The sequence below is a fragment of the Vombatus ursinus genome, unplaced genomic scaffold (genome assembly GCF_900497805.2).
Source record: "Vombatus ursinus unplaced genomic scaffold, bare-nosed wombat genome assembly UNPS02000582.1, whole genome shotgun sequence".
NCBI lineage: Eukaryota > Metazoa > Chordata > Mammalia > Diprotodontia > Vombatidae > Vombatus > Vombatus ursinus.
Genome location: NW_020940360.1, coordinates 5,926,054 through 5,943,696, shown reverse-complemented (window position 1 = coordinate 5,943,696; position 17,643 = coordinate 5,926,054). Strand labels below are relative to the sequence as shown.

The window sequence follows — 17,643 nt, the reverse complement described above, 5'->3', positions numbered from 1 at the left end:
GAGACCAAGTCTCTCCATGGGTCTTTTTGTTCTGCTAATTTGCAAAGAAGAAAAATTATTAGCTTTGGGGGCAACTGTTGTAAATTGTAGCTTTCCCTTTTAGGGTAAAATATTCTTCTTGTACCTGCAATTCTCAGCAAATGCATTTGGCTGTCTGGGTTTTTTCTACCACTTGAGAGAGGAATAAGACTATGAAACTTATTTGGTTGATGTTTAATCATTTAGTTTTGGAAAGAGATTACTGTTAGAATACAGCATAAGTTTTTGTTATAAGCAGAAGGAACAATTAAAATAAAAAGTTTTGTTACTCTGCTTTATTAGTTTTCTTCTGATCTCTACTTCTCAGTTGCCTTCCACTTCCTACTCCCCTCTCTGGTGCAAATACTTGGGCATCTCCAAGGCTTTCCTCTCTATATATATTGTCTCCCTTGATAGTCTTTTTCACTCGCAGTAACTTTAATTAGTGATTCTATACAGATGATTCTAAAATTTAGGTATCCAACTGTGCCCCAGAGCTCTAGTCTCCAATTTCCAAGGCCAGCTGGACACTTCCACCAGAAAGTCTTACCTACAGCTAAAACTCATATTTAAAACCAAACTCATTAGCTTTGTCCCAAACCTTCTAACTTGATTGCCCTACCATTCTTCTGATCACCCTGGGTTATTCAAGTAATTCATCCATCAGTTATTTAAAAGCATTTATTAAGCACCTTTTCTATGATATTTCGCCAAGTTCTGGGGATGCACATATGATAAACAAAATAATATCTGCTCTCAGGGAGCTTACACTTACGCGGAGGAGAACAAGTACTACATACCGACATATATAATAAATTAAAAGAAGATATATACAAATAATATGATATAGTTATGTGTATGGTGGTTTGGAGGGGAGCTTCATCTCAAAGAAAGAGAAGGATTCTGTGAACTTGAGGTGAAGAAGGAATGCTTGAGGAGCAGCAAGAAGGCCTCTTTAGCTGGATTGCAGACTGTAAGAAGGAGAGATGGAAAGATTCGTTATGGTAAGGTTGTGAAAGACTTTAAAAGCCAAATGGAGTTTACATTTTTTCCAAAATATTAGAGAGCCATTGGAATTGATTGAGTAGGAGATGGTCAGAATGGTACTTTAAAAAATTACTTTGATATCAATATGGAGGATGAACTGGAGTGGTGAGATACTTGATAGCAACACTAATCAGGAGACTGTTGCAATAGTCCAGGCAAGAGGTCATTTGAGTTTTAACTGAAGTGGTACCTGTGTAACTAGAGATAATGGGTTGGACTTGAGAGATGTTTTGGAGGTAGCAACTGACTGAATATGCTAGGTGAAGGAGAGTGAGGAGTCCAGGATAATCCTGAGGTTACAAAACTGGGATCCTGGAAGGATAAGGATTCCTTCAACAGAAATAAGAAAATTTGAAAGAGAGGAGATATTTGGGGAAAAGTAAATGAATTCTATTTTGGACGAGTTGAGTATGAAATGTTTCTGAGACTTCTAGTTTGAAATGTATAATAGTAAGTAAGCTCACGGGAAAGACCAGATAGATAGAAAGAATGAATGAATGAATGAATGAATGAATGAATGCAGTCTGCTAGAGAAGATAAGAGGGAAGAGGAATAACTATAAGTATAGAGGAGTTGCTCTTGAGAAGGAAAAAAAGGGTGTTTCTTTGTCATCCAGTCAGTCACCAAATCTGAGAGATTCTTATATTTTAGTACTTCAGTGTATTTGTGATCTCATTATTGTAAGTGTTCTCTCTAGTTTAGATCACAACTTGGACTTTAGATCACAAGCAACTTAAATTAGTACAAGATGGAGCTAGAGGAAGAGTAGACTTAAGGGAAAACTGAGTATCTTCAAATATTGAGATGGCTGCCATTATAAAGCAAGATTAGAGTTGTTGGTCCCAGAGGGCAGAACTAAAAGTAATTGGTAGAAGATGCAAAAAGGCAGATTTAGGCTTTTATATGAGGGAAGGCTTCCTAACAATTAGAGGGTCCAAAAATGTCTTGGGAAATATTGTATTCTTTCTCTCTAAGAGTCTTCAAATGGGGGCAGCTAGGTTGCACAGTGGATAGAGCACCAGCCCTGAGGTCAGGAGGACCTGAGTTCAGATCCAGCCTCAGACCAAGTCACTTGACCCTCACTAGCTGTGTGACCCTAGGCAAGTCACTTAACCCCAGTTGCCCAAAAAAAAGAGTCTTCAAATAAAGGCTAAATTTACAAGTATAGTATGTATTGTAAAAGGAATTCTTTCTTGTTCAGGTAGAAGTTGAACTTCATGACTTTAACATTCCTTCGAGTGAAGACTCTGAATTTGTTGCAGGATACTGAGAATTGACGTGTGTGTGTGTGTGTGTGTGTGTGTGTGTGTGTGTGTGTGTGTGTGAGAGAGAGAGAGAGAGAACTTCAACATTAGGAACCCTTGAATCTATAATTTATATGTAGGCTAGGAATACTACCATAACTCATATATTACTTAAATAACAGAGGACGTTAAAATTACATGTTATGAAATAACTAAAATAGTATTCTCTACGTAAAAGATGCCCGTTTTTCTCATCTAGAGCTGCCTATTCAGATTCATTGGCATGCAATATGGTAGAAGAACATTTTCTTTTTAAAATTTTTGTTTATTCAGTAACATAGTGATTGTTGTACAGTATTTTAAGTTCAACGGACGTTGTCAGTATACTTAAGGTACTTTGCAAAAAGTTAAGTTATTTTGCTGAGAAATGTCTCAAAAATTATAATCAGCAATTGTGGTAAAATTCATAATGCATTATTAACATATTTAATTTAGTTGGAAAATAGAGGTGCTGTTTTTCTGTGTAAAGAGTCAAAAAGTATGTTATCTCTAGTTAGGAAAGAGATTTTTGTAATGATGGCATACTTTCTTTTCATTTAGTTGAAAGGGAATAATAAAAGTATTCTCTTGCCAAAATGATCATGGATTAACTTCTGGGGGAAAAAACTTGCTGACAGCAATTCCTTAAATAGAAGTTTTTTGCTTTATCTGGAAATACAGTAAATATCCATCATGTATCTTTTATATGTACTGTTGACAGAATTGACACTATGCTCTAATAGCATTTTATTTGAACCAGGAATAATTGTTCTTCAAACATAATATTCAAAACATTCTTGGCAAAAATAAAGATTGTTCATAGATAGCAGCATTGCTTTATGTTTAGAATAAAATTATGCTATGCCCTTGTTTCTGATTGTAAGTATTCATCATCATCATCATCGTCGTCACCATCATGCTTATCATCAGCAACAATGGCAAAAAGCATTTTCTGAGTGCTTACTTTATGCCAGGTACTGTGCAAGCCACTGATGATATAAAAAAAGGCAACAGTCTTTGCCCTTACTTTATCTTCAGAAATACATAATCCTCACACTTAGATGTTCTTGGCTTCACTTTTATTTAGTAGTTGGTTCAAGGATACATGTTCTGCAGCAGGTAGGTTTTAACAGTGATGACCTGTGGATTCCTATATGTTCTTACACTGATTCCCCAGGGTCTGTTTAATCATGCATCAAAACAAAGTGTAAATATCCATGGGTGGAGTTAGCATATTCTAGCTGTCCTATTTCTGTTCTTTGTGCTTTCTTCAGATGTATTTTCTCTGTTTCCTACTTCTTAATGTCTGTTTGGGGCTTCTTGGTATTTTAATTTCTGAGAAGTGAGATTTATTGTTCTCATTGCTTGATCTATATTCTTTAGTCCTTTTAATTAGCCATCACCTTAATTAGGAAGCAATCCCTTAGCATATAGTCTAGTCCTTTATGGCCTCATCTGAGAATCACATAAGGTGTGTGGGGAGAGGTCCCTCAGGAATAAACATGCCACCACGAAAATGATTTTACAAGTGTATTTTACCTAACAAATACACATAATTCTTTTCCTGGGAGGAAGAGAGATGCACTTCCTTTTTTTTTTTTTTTTTCCCAGCTAGGCAGTGGGGCTAAGTGACTTGCCCAGGGTCACACAGCTAGTAAGTGTTAGGTGTCTGAGGGCAGATTTGAACTCAGGTCCTCCCGACTCCAGGGCTGGAGCTCTATCCACTGTGCCACCTAGCTGCCCTGAGATGTACTTCCCAAAAGGCAGTTTGCCTTTGTGGTTGCACCAGATCGAGAGAGCATTGTTTTCTTAAATTGAAGGGCAAAGTGGAGTAGTGTCTTGGTTCAAGTACAGTTTGTTGAAGTTGGATGGGATTGATGACCCCTGCCACTCAGGGTACTATGTGCTATGAACTAGACTCTTAACCTGTTCAGTTGTTTCAGTCGTGTCCAACTGTTCTTAATACTATTTGGGGTTTTCTTGAGTGGTTTGCCATTTCTTTTTCCAGCTCATTTTACAGATGAAGAAACGGAGGCAAACAGGGTTAAGTAACTTGCCCAGGATCACATAGCTAGGAAATGTGTGAAGCCAGATTTGAACTCAGAAAGATGTTTGACTTCCTGAATCCAAGTTTAGCAGTCTGTGCCCTAGAGTCTAGACTAGGGGTGGGGTACCTGCAACCTGAAGGCCACATGTGGTTCTCTAGGTCCTCAAGTGTGGCCCCTTGACTGAATCCAAACTTCACAAAACAAATCCCCCTAAAACTTGGATTCATTAAAGGTCGCATCCAAGGACCTAGAAGGTCATATGTGGCCTTGAGCCTCAGGTTCCCCACCCCTGGTTGAGACTCTCAACACTCCAAAACTAAAAGTAACACATTAAACTTTCTCAACATAAAGGGAATTTGAGAATTGAGGAGATTTGCTATGAGCTTCCACTTGTCCCTTTCTCTTCATCCCCAAATCCCTTCACAATATCATACCTCCTTCCTTCTTTCCTCTAGTCTTTGATAATGTGTTATCCAATTGCCTTGCTACAGCCAACCCCTCTGTACTATTGATACTATACCCTTGTATCTTCTGTAGCAGTTTCTTTCTTCAAATATCCACTTATTTGATGATCTTACTTTTCCATTTGTATCTTCAGCATTTAGCACTTACTACAGTGCTCTGCATATAATAAGCACTTAATAAATGCTTCGTTCATTCATTCTCTCTAATATTTAATTTCTGCTGGTCCTTTCCTTACTGCTTTCATATATGCTCAAGTGTCTCTAAAAAACCTTAATTATACCCCACCATCTCAAGCTTCTTTCCTATATTTCTTCCTTCTCTCAAACACCTACAAAAAAGCTATCTACTTTCAGCACTTTGCAACCTGTCTTCTGACCTCAGTATCAACTGAAACTGCTCTCTCCAAAGCTATACCAGTGTTGTCTTCATTGCCAGATTTAATAGACTTTTGTCAGTCCTCATCTTTCTCTACTTCTCTGCTGTGTATGACACTGTTAACCACTCATCCTTCTTGGAAATTCTTTCTTTTATGGGTTTTGGGACACTTCTCCTAGTCAGCTGACCATTCCTCAGTCTTTTTTTTACTGGCTTATCATACCTGTCAAGCTCTGATAATTGAGACCCAGGGCTTTCTCCTAGCTCCTTCTGCCCGTATTTGATGAGTAACCCCATCGGCTCCCATCTAGTTATCATCTCAATGCTGATCTATATTATTTATTCTCAGTCTTTCCCCTTAGCTCCAATCCTGCGTCACCTATCCCAGGGACCGCTCAAACTCAATATATCTGAAACAAAACTGATTGTATTTTCCACCACACTTTCCCCTCTTTCCAGCTTTTCTATTACTATTCAGGGCATGTCCATCCCCTAAGTCATCTAGGCTCACAACTTTGGTATTGATGGGATGCTTGGGTGCCTGTCCTTGGACCCCACTTCCAAGATCATATTTCTCCCTAGCCTCAAAACACTATTCCCTGACAGTTTTCTCCACAGCCCAAAGACCCTATCTTTGTCAAGTAGAACTGTCCAAAAGTAGAATGTGCTGCCTGGAGAGGAGGTGTGTTCATACTCCTTGAAGGTTTTCAAGCAGAGAGATGCTGGATGACCACGTGCTGGATATGTAATCGTGGGGCTTCCTTTCAGGTATAGTTAGGGCCAGGTGGATGACTAGTGAGATCAAACTTTTACAAAGGGTTTTCTTTTTTTGGGGGGGGGTGATTTTTATCTCATTTTAGCATTCTCTTTTTTCCTCTTTCAGGTCATTCTAATCTTAACACTATCTTCTTTTACCATCTAATTCTTATCTTTTGTACCATCTACCTATTCCAGAATTAAATTACAATGATACTTCTCTTTTTTTAATTATCCAAATCTACTTCCTGAAGCTACTGTAGTTAACCCTTAAGTGACCTTAATATGCTTTATGAAATATATATGGTTTTTCTTATTTCAAATGTTAATATAGTCAACATCCACTTATAAGAAGGGAGAATAATGATCCCAAAGATCAAAAACAGTGGATATACCCTTTCACTTATTTACGATCATTAATTTACTTCATATAATAGGTTTAATTTACTGGAAGAAATGTGGAAGCTGCTCTGACCCAGCTTACAGGTTTAGGTCTCCACAGGAAGAGATGCAAATAACTCCTAAAAAAGTAATTATCATATACATTATAAGTATTTACTTTAATACATCAGAGATTTATTACTTCACTGGTGTATGAATCTTCCCACAAAGTAGATCACCTCTTATATGTTCTTAAGTAGACAACATTACTGAGTTGTAGAGGCTAAAAAGAAAATTTTCAAATGAGCTAGGCAGAACTTCAGATAATAGGCATACAGTTCATTGGTACTTACATATTTCAGTCCTTTCCAAGTTGTACTATATTGGCATAGACTTAAAAAATTCAGGGATACTTTTGTGCCACAAGGAGGAGGACTTGAGTACAAGGTGATTGTGGATATGCTTTATTAATTTTTTTTCTTAATGTAACAATATATTCTTATTGAGAAATTCAAATTTGAAAAATGAAAGTCTCAAAAAAGTTATCTAAAGCTTACAATATTAGCGAATATTCTTAGTATTACATTTAAACTATGCTAGACAGAAAATAATCTCTTCTCTTGACACCTAAAATTTGCATGGTAAACATTATTTAGATTGAGAGGTATATCCATTATGGAGAAGTAAAATATCTCTTACCATTATAAATTTATTTCAAGAACATATATACATGAAGTTAAAGGTTATGAGAAAATTTCAACTATGGTTTTAAAGAAAATGACTATTTTTACATGGTCTCAGTCAGTTTGCTAAGTACATATAGAGTAAGATTTTTTTTGGCATGACTTGCTTTCATTATCAACTGAAAATTGTCAGAAATAGACAAAAAATGTGTTCATTGGAATCCCATTCATTTAAGAATGTCATCAACAAATAGCTTTACTGCTTAAATTTTCCATGTTATGACAAGATATACATTTATGTCTGAGAATTAATGTCTCATAGCCAGTTCATTGCCAGAAAGTGTTAGTCATTCTTGTGCTGAGACACTTTTGGGTATTTAATTGGGCTCCAAGTTGTGATGTCTTTCCAGAAATAGCCACAAATAACTCTTGAGATAAATCTTGGCCTTGGTGGAACATGTAGGCCTTAGTCTCCGAAACACTCCCACAAAATAAACATTTTTACCATAAATTACTCCAGGCCTAGCTGAATAGAATGTATGTAGTCAAATGATTCTACTATTGGAGTTTAGTCTTTATTGTGGGGGTGAGGGTGGGGGGAAACAGGACAAAAAAACCTTAGTATTGGTTTTACCAAGACTTAATTTCATTGGCTACACTTTTATTAATTCTATTTACTGTGGTGGTTATTCCTGTGATTAATAATTCAGATTCTTTGAAGGTCCAACAATTCAATTTAATTAATTAATAATTAAAAACATAGAGCATCTTCTGTCTATGCAGGACTATTTGAGGTGACAGGGAGATTTTAGAAAAGAGGAGTACAACAAAACTCCTATTTTTAAAAAGTTTACTCTTAGGGAAGTTAAGACTAACACTTAAGAAACAGCGAACAAACAATACCAGACATCATCTTCAGTTCATTTAACTAAGGGCTTACCATGTGCCAGAGGCCCTGAAACGCTTTGGGTGTACTGAGGTGAAAAAACTTAGGTTTCTCCCTCAGAGAAATTATAATCTTGCTTGCAGATGGATAAAACATTTAAAAGTAAAAATAATAAAAGTTTTAATGTTAAGTGCAGTAAGAAGGATTTAGTAGAGAAGAATTAGCTCTTTTGAAAAGAGAAGAAAGATCATTTCTGATGAGGCTATTAAGGAAAATTTCGTAAGGGATATACCTCTGCTGGAACTTTGAAGAAAAGAAGTATTTTAACAAATGAAGTTGTAGAAAGCATCCATTCCAAGCACATAGGCCTTCACATGTGCATGAAGGTAGGAGAAAGCAGAACAAGAATGGGGAACAGTCTGGACCATATATTAAATGAACAGAGAGATTGAGAACAAGGCTGGGCTCTTCTGGATGTTGTGACCAATGAGATGCATTTTATTTGATGATTATGTCCTCTCAAATATCTCCAAATTAGAAATTATCCAGTCAGAGATAAATCAATTTTAGCTGTCTGTGCTCTCTAGGACACCAAGAACCCAAACAAGGTAAAAATTCTATGGACTAATGTTTAACCACACTCACTAAGAATCTCCTTCCCCTCTGCCCACCACACTCCTGGCAGTGAGGCTGTACAAAGCGACCCATGGGCTTGCAAGAGATTTCATTTCTATACCTGACTCCTCTTCCCAGTGCCACAGAGATCCAGACTCCAAAAGCTGGAAATTTGCTCCGGCCCAGACCGTGCAATGGCAGTATTTTGTGCTGCAACAGAGCCCTGCCTGTTTGGAGGATCAGAGGAAGCAGGCAGGATACGTATCTAGGCTTGTAATACAGCTTACCTCTACATCCTGACCTCCCCCTATTCCTGTGTACTCCCATTGCCACAAGGAGCCCTGAACTCCAAAAGTCAGAGATTTGCTCGGGCTGCAATAGAAATGTGGTAGAGGTCTGTGCTGCTGGGCCAAGGAACTGAGGAACAGAGGGAATGGGTCAGGACATGTGTGAGGGGGGCTGTGTGGTACTCCACTAAGCCTGAGCAAAAGAACTGATAATCCAGCTGTGGCCAGTTGTCTCTGCCAAAAGTCACTTCGGGCCAAAGTCACAGACCACTTAAAGATGGTGAACAATTGTTTGGCATGGGAGGAGGCGGAGATATTTTGAGATCTACTCTTAAGGGAAACAGATACCAGAGGGGATGGAGTCAGAAAATGAGCATTAAGGGAGAATAAGGGGGGTGGGGAGAGACTGAAATTACCAAAGATCTTGGGAAGAAAAAAAAACCTCAAAAGACTTCTGAGTGTAAGTAGATAAACCAACAACAGAAAAAGCCTCCAGTTCTGGTAAACAAGTTCAGGTATCTGTGAATAATAAAAGAAAGCAAAGGAACATGATACAGCACCTAATGGGGCATAAGACCTTGTTGATTTTGACAGAGGATGGAACTATAACATGCTTCCTGAGTGCTTTAAAAGAGAATAAGAATCATGAGAGCACAATTTATGGTTTTCACAGTAGAAATGTTAAGTAGAAAAAAAGAACTTGAAACCAAGGTGACCAAGTCTCACCAAAAAAAACAAAAGAAAGGATATTGGTTTGGGAATGCAAATACATGAACATAAAAGACAATCTTGGGGGCAGCTAGGTGGTGCAATGGATAGAGCACCGGCCCTGAAGTCAAGAGGACCTGCGTTCAAATCCGGCCTCAGACCAAACACTTGACACTTGCTAGCTGTGTGACCCTGGGCAAGTCACTTAACCCCAATTGCCTTAAAAAAAAAAAAAAGACAATCTTGACTTCACCTCAAATACAGGGAAGTGAAAGAAAAAGAAACAAAAAGCAGTAACATTAAAAGAAAATGTTCTCCATACAAGAAAAACATAATAGTCTTAAAGACAGGATGCAAAGAGACAATTTAAAGATTAAAGATCTCTCAGAAGGACATGATGCAAGAAGCAATACAACAAAACTCTTCAAAACTTCTGTACACAGAAAACAAGTATTAAAAGAACCCATAAATCATTTAGGGGTTGGGGGCTCCCTAAGACTGCAAACCCCAAGATGCTGATCGATTCTTCCCACCCCCTCACCTCCCAAATCCCAGATGTTTCAAGTCCTGTCTATTTGACCTCTACCATACCTTTTATATGTTCCTCTTTCTTTTCCTCTTCGCGTTATCACAACTCTAGTTAAAGCCTTCATTACTTCTTCAATGAACTACTGTAACAGCTCCCTACAACAGATTTTCCTTCCGTTAGGCTTTTCCCTTTCTAATTCATCCTTCCTACTCTTGACAAAGTGATCTCCCTAAATTAATAGGTCTAATCACATTACTCCCCTTCTCAGAAATCTTGAGTAACCCTCCCACATCTATAGTATGAAATACCAGCAGTTTATACTGGGTCACAATGCTTTTCACAACATCCCCACCCTACTTTTCCAGCCTTGTTTCTTTCTAAGAATGTTTCAAATATTTCTGTTGAGTAAACATCTCTTTTCGTATATGATTAGGCTCAGATATGCAGGGTAGATGATCTTGAGCCACATCCTGAGTTTCTTATTCTTTGGAAAAATTATTCCATTCTCTCCAGCATTTTCTGGTGATTGCAGAATAGTTTTATGTTATTCACATTTTCTTCCCTTTAAAATTGAAGGTCTTTCTTTGGATTCTTAGGGAATTTGTTTTTCAATAGATTAGTTTAATTTAACTGTTATGCATCTTGGATTTTGCAGTCTCAGGGTTCCCCCACCCAGAGGTGATTTATGGGTTCTTTTGATTAATACTTGTTTTCTGTGCACAGTGGTTATGGGGAATATTCTTGTATTACTTCTTGCATTATGGTGTTCTGATTTTTTTACTTGTTATGAGATAACCTGTAGAAACAAGGTGCTTCAGCATAAATTTCTGTTATCAGTTGGATCTATTTGAGCCTGTCCTGAATGAACAGAGCTTTTAGAAAGTTTATACAGATTAATGCTTCATTTTATGTGTACATAAAGGTCATCTTAGGTTCATGAAAACCTAACAAAAGACCAGTTATTTACGGTTTTCGTTGTCCTTTTGAAATTGTCACCAATTTTTATTATTATCCAGTGCCCTAGGATATATGTTAATTAATGGGTTACTTATGAAATCTTCTTTTCAATGACAGAAAAGAGTTAAGATTTGTGTAATTCTAGATGCAGTTCTTTCTGCAGACCACAGAGTGGTGATAGTGATGGGGTATATGATTTGCACTGGACCCCTAAAAGGAAAGGACCGTGTCTTTGGGACCTGGACTCCAGAGCCCCTGAACCCAAAGCTCTGGCATTCACCTTAGGCACCTGGCCAATGCCAGTCAGTAACACTTTTAACTGCCCTTTCATTGTGGCCCTCTTTGTCTGCACCTGACTCTATCCCAGGCTATTTGTCACTCCTGAATTCTATCTAGACTCCTTCTCTGTTACCTCCAGGTCATCTCAAGCTATTGACCATTCCTTGATTACATCTAGATCTTCCCACAGTCTTTATGTACAGAAGCATACATCTTGCCCCCATTAAGTCGCTCAGATTCCTTAAGAGCCTGGCCTGCTTGTATTGGGATCATAAATGCCCAGATTCCTAAAATCCCTTCCACTTCTCTTGATGACACAATAAACCTGTCTCTGACTGAAGGAAGGATTGAGTCAAATTCTTTCGAGGCAGATCTGTGCCTTTTGCCCTTGAATTTCGAGATTCCCAGCACACCTGGACCACAACTTACGGTTCCCTGAATGGGAATCTAAACCAGGCCATAGCGGTGAAAACATCAAATCCTAACCACTAGACCACCAGGTCCTTCCTTTCAGGAGTCCAGGGCGAATCCCATCCCCCATCATTAGTTTATGACTCCTTCCAACTAACCATTAAATACTATATGTACAGAATGATGACTCACATTTAGAAACTGATTTTTTTTTAGTCCTTATACTATAGGAAATTCCACAATAGATTTTTTTTCAAATACTTCTTGACCTATTATTAAAATAGCCCATATGGGTTTCCGGAGAAATTGAATTCACTTGCTATTGACAGTTGCATGTAAATGAATCAGACTTGTTTATTTTGAAAAAGATGTTTGAAGTCTATCTTTTTTTTTTCTGTGCTTCTAAAAACAACTAATTAAGGAAGCCTCCTTTTTCTTGCACTAAGGTGGAAAATATTAACATCCAGTGTTCAATCCACAAATATGACCAAAAAAAAATTAAGGCACAGTGGATTTTGCTCATCAACTAGGTATCTTCTCAATGTCTAGTCTGTTAAATCAGCAAATAATTTTCTTTTTGTGGAAATCTCTTGTTAAAAATTTTCAGCCATCAACTGAAGGTTGAAAATATATTTTGAGATCATTCTTCTTCTCAGCAATTAAAAAATAAATCCAGAAGAATTGAATGGACTAAGTCTCAGCCTGTCATACTGAAATTGGAGAATTCTTTATGAAAAAAGGTTTCAAGCCAGTTTGGAACTATAGAGAAATTAAAGCACCCAATCTTTAAGTGGAAGTTTTACAAAGGTGATTGCTTATTATTTGGCTATCACTTCAGCTACCTCTAGTAACCATCTTCAAATTACCAAAAAGAGAAATAAGTAATAAATTATACTTTAAGTTAATACTACTTTATTTCCACATAGTGCTTTATTCTTTTTAATTTTCATATTGAGTGAGTAACTTGCCCAATATCCATTGAGCAAAATTGATAATAGAACTTGAATATTCTAATTCTATATAGGAGATTCACAGAGGCATCAAACTTGAAGCTCACAAAACTCTTTATAAACCAAAATAAAATATAATCAGGAAATATTTAACAAAATAAATAAAAATACAATAAAATATAGATAATGTTAATTTATGGTATTCTAGTTCAATATGTAGCCTATAGGGATCCATTTCTACTTGTGTTTGATTTCGCTGCTCTAAATGTGAAATCCTTATACAATGACCAACGATTGGATATAGTACTGGAAGAATCAAATCATATCATTCTGGACAGTCTCCATATTGTAGAGCAAATGTGTACTATCCCCATTTAGCTGTAATGTCTTTTGTCTTATGATTTCATTTATAGTATAAACAAATAATATAGTATAATGTCAGAGGGAAAGTATAAATAGTAAAATGTAAAATAATTATTTATAGTAGAAATGAAACTAAAAGACATAGAAATTGCAGCTAAATTGGATGGATGGATCATTGGTACTTCTTAGTGAAAGAATTGGGCAGAATTGCTTTTATTTCATGGAATGCTTATGTTGCAGTGCTGATAAGTTTTTGCAGAAAAGATCATCATGAATTTATTCTCCAGCATCTGTTACAGGGGATTAAGACATAGAGAAATTCTCTGAAGATTTAATGACATTCTCTAAATTAAGTTGAAATACAATTTAATAGTGAGTGATTTCAACACAAAGCGGGGGATGATGAATAATATTTTAGAAAATATGCTTAAGGAATAATAAATGAGAGAGGCTAAAACCTTGTGTACTTCCTATGCAGAAGTTACACGCCTATATATCATGAATATTTCTTTGAGAAGTGATTTAGGAGGCATTGGCCAGGATAAGTAACAAATAACATCATATAAAAGATATTGATTATGTCTTACCAGACAGGAAAGAGTTACTTATATGGGAATCATTTTGGAATCAGCTGTTGGTATATAGTCATACCGTTAACTTGTTACATAAAAAATAAAAATCAGTGACAAAATAGGAAAAAAATTAAAATGAGAAGATATAGTGCATAATGAAAACAACTTCAACTTGACATATTTAAACAAGCTGTTAATGCAACAAAATTGGAAATGGAGAAGTTTATAAATGACAGAGAATATTAGCATTCCTTGAGAAATTTTAATTGTTGTAAATTGATGAGACCAAAAGAGCCTAGAAATCATTAACTAGTATCTAGAAAATGTTTATGAAAATAATATACACATGCTTCAAGGGTAGGCTTTTACAATTGTTCTTTATTATATGCCATTTTCTTCATAGTCGCACTGAAAGGTGAAGGGAATATAATAAAAACTGCTCTGTGCCTATTATCTTATTAACCATGAAACAGATTTTTATTTTAACAAAATTGTACCTTAAAGACTATCCTCTTAGCCTTTTCCTGAAATAAACACCCATCTGTTTAAAATTAATCATCTTCAATGATGCTGAGTGGCTTTGATTCATTTAACAATATGGTCTCCAAAGAAAAGTTTGGAGTCACCCAAAGTAAAAAATTATCATCATCATCATCTTCATCATACCTAGCTTTATAATGCTTTAAGGTTTGTAGAACATTTTACAAATATTATCTCATTTTATCCTCAAAGTAACTTTGGGAGTAGGTGTTATTATTATCCCCATTTTATGGATGGGAAAATGGAGGCTGACATAAGTGATTTGCCAAAGGTTTCATAGCTGAAAAAGTGTCTGAGATCAGATTTCATCCTAGATCTTCCTAACTTCAAGTCTAGAGCTCTATATACTATGCCATCTAGTTGGCCAAAATTACTCGAATAGAGTTACGCTGCTAGTGTCAGTGATTGGACTTGAAACCAGGTCCTAATTCAGAGGCTCCCGCTCTATCCAATGTCTCCTTGTATCTTTCAGTGCAGACTTTATAACAGATTTTCCCATCTTTACACGATCAGTGCTCTTGTTGTTCAAGCAAGCAAATGAACTTCACGCATACTAACAAACACTTATATTCATAAAAAAAAATTATATGATTTTACAAATGTTCCTCTGGTTATTATAGGCTTAGCAGTTGACAAACTTCATTGTGTAATTAGCTAAATGTAATAGAGATAGTGTGATTTTATATACTAAAACAAATTCCTTATCTAGTTTAAATTGTTAAGAAAGATCTCTACACTGGTAACTCAATGGTGTGGAGATAACTCTTCATTCCTTAAAAAGAAGCTATATGTGTGGAGTGTAAATTCTTGTTGTTCTCACCATTCAAACATAATACACGTCTGCTTTCTTCGGATCAGACTAGCTTAGTTCATAGAAGTTTGGCTACTAGGTTATGAATTTTTTGTTGCTTTGTTTATAGTAATCTATATCAGTAGAAGAGAGTACCTACATAAATGGATTAATCAATGCTTGAAGTACAGTAAAAATACATAATGTTTCACTGGAATGTGATTACCATTCTACTTTTTTTTTTCAATTTATATGAAAACTACCAACTTTTTTTTTTTTTTTAAACAGAGGTCTCTTTATCAGTATCCATGACCGAGGTCACATTGTTACATTGCTTAAGTCATGGCCTGAAGATGTTGTCAAGGTAAGATATTGTCTTTCCTATGGTAAATGTTGTTTTTTGTTTTCTCTGTAAGATTTCGTGAATCATTGACTGTACTATCATATTCCATTCTAATGAGGGCAAATAATATTTTCAGATTTATATTTTCTTTATGAATTTTGCTTGTAAATCTAATCTTGTCTAAGGAAACTGTTAATGAGCTGCTTTATTGCTACTGAGCCTTCCCTATTGTTTGTGTAATAGAATATAAACTCATTAAGGGCAGGAGCTATTTTTCATTTTGTCCTTGTATATAATAGATGCTTAATTAAAGCTCATTGGATTGGATTGGATTGTTGGAAGAAAGGGAAATTATAGACCAAGGGCATCAAATGAAAAGGAGACTGTGAGAAGATGTCTACCAAGTGGAGGAAAAGTTACAGCAAAGTTAGGCATACACTTAGTTAGGCAAAGGCAGTTTTTGAATGGAATACAGGGATCCAGATAGAGAGGTAAGCAAGAAGGTCAGAGCTAAGACGTGAACTTCCATATGACTACACAGCTTCCATTTGTACCAGCACACGGTCTATTTCCCCATGAGCCACCAGACTTCCACTTTCTGCTCCACCTGCTTGCTCTCCAGCCTCCAGGGTAGAGAGAGAGGTAAGGTGTCACCTTCTTTCTGTCCCACACTTTCCATTTCCTGCTGCACAGAGGAGGGAGAAAGGTAATTTCTGCCTCATGTTGATCCAACCTGTTCTTCTCCCTGATCTCCAGTAGAGAGGAGTGGTCTCCAGCAGGGCTCCAGACCTATACTGAACAAGTAACAAGTTTAGAAGCAGATGGTAGATCTGTGACTCTTAGCCCATGAGCAGAGCTGAGACTCAGTTCTAGCCATTGACCCAGAACTTAAGACTGCAGTGGAATAACTAGGATAGGGATCCCAGACCAAAGGGGAACCTGCATTTTCAGGTGCTTTGATCCTGCAGAGCCTCCCAGTGGACTAATAGTGACTGAATCCAGCAGCAACCTACTAAACTCCTAATTCAAAACCAACTGACAGACCCAAACCTGGGTCAGTAACTTGTAGAGTTCAGATCAAGATAGCAGTGAGCATACTCCTCCCAGAATCACATCATTCTGAGAACACTGAAAGCTTGTAGGCCCCCTCACCTGAGCTGTGACAGGAGGAAAAGGATGTAAGAGGACAGAAACTTAGGTCAAAAATTCCCCCTAGAAGTAAAGAGCCCAACACTAAAATAAAATCTGAAGTCAAGAAGTAGGCTGGAAGAATCCGCAAACAATGAAAATATAATCCAACTATGAACAGCTATTATGGTGATAGGGGAGATAAAGACACAAACTAGAAGAGAATGACTTGAAAATATCTACAAGCAAGTCTCAAAGAAAATGCAGTTTGGACATAATTGCAACTAGAGTTCCTAGAAGACTTAAAGCCAGCTCTTTTTTTTTTTTTTAAAGAGCTACTTCAAAAGCCAAATGAAAACTGTGTAACAATGATATGAAAAGAAAATTAGCAGCTTAGAAAAAGAGGTACAGAACCTTGCCCAAGAAAATAACTCCTGAGTATTAGAATTAAATTGACCAATAGAAGTTCCATGAGATATTGAGAAATATTAAAGCAAATTTAAAAGCCTGAAAAATAGAAGAAAATATGATACATCTCTTAACAAAAACAACTGGCCTGGAAAACAGTTCAACAAGAAATAATTTTATAATCATTGTGGTACCTAAAAGCCATAACGGACCAAAAAACCTAAACATCATAATTAAAGAAATCTTGAAAGAAAACTACCCAGATGTCTGTGAGGGCAGAGTAGAAATTGAAAGAATCTAGTGTTCACCTTTGGAAAGAAACCCTAAAGTGAAAACTCCAGGGAATATTGTAGTCAAAATCCAAAGCTCTCAGATCAAAGGAAAATCCTCCAAACAGCTAGAAAGAATAAAAATACTAAGGAGCCATAGTCAGGATCATAGATGGTTTGGCGGTTGCCACTGCAAAGTGATGTAGAGCTTGGAATATAATATTCCAGAAGGCAACCTATCTAGGCTTACAACCAAGAATAACTTACTTAATAAAACTGATAGTCCTACAAGGGATAATGGATCTTTAAACAGAAAGATACATAGAGTTAAAATAAGGAGCTGGAGTAGAATATCTTGTGCTAAAGCAGAAGTTCAAAAGGCAGGTGTAACAATCATGGTTTCAGGTGAAGTAACAGCAAAAATAGACCTAATTAAAAGAGATAAACAGGGAAATTTCATTTGTCAGAAAGGCTCCATAGACATCAAATTAATATCAATATTAAACATATATGCACCAAATGACATAGCATATAAATTCTTAAAGGAAATAT

General features: G+C 36.5%; 1 protein-coding gene across 1 annotated transcript in view; it reads left to right on the top strand.

Annotated features, from left to right (window-relative positions):
- The window catches only part of ME1 (malic enzyme 1), a 264,699-nt gene that overhangs the window by 98,291 nt on the left and 148,765 nt on the right, over positions 1 to 17,643 (top strand). Inside the window, exon 4 of the mRNA XM_027856507.1 lies at positions 15,232 to 15,307. Coding sequence (XP_027712308.1) covers positions 15,232 to 15,307 — 76 coding nt within the window. The remainder of the gene's footprint in view (positions 1 to 15,231; positions 15,308 to 17,643) is intronic.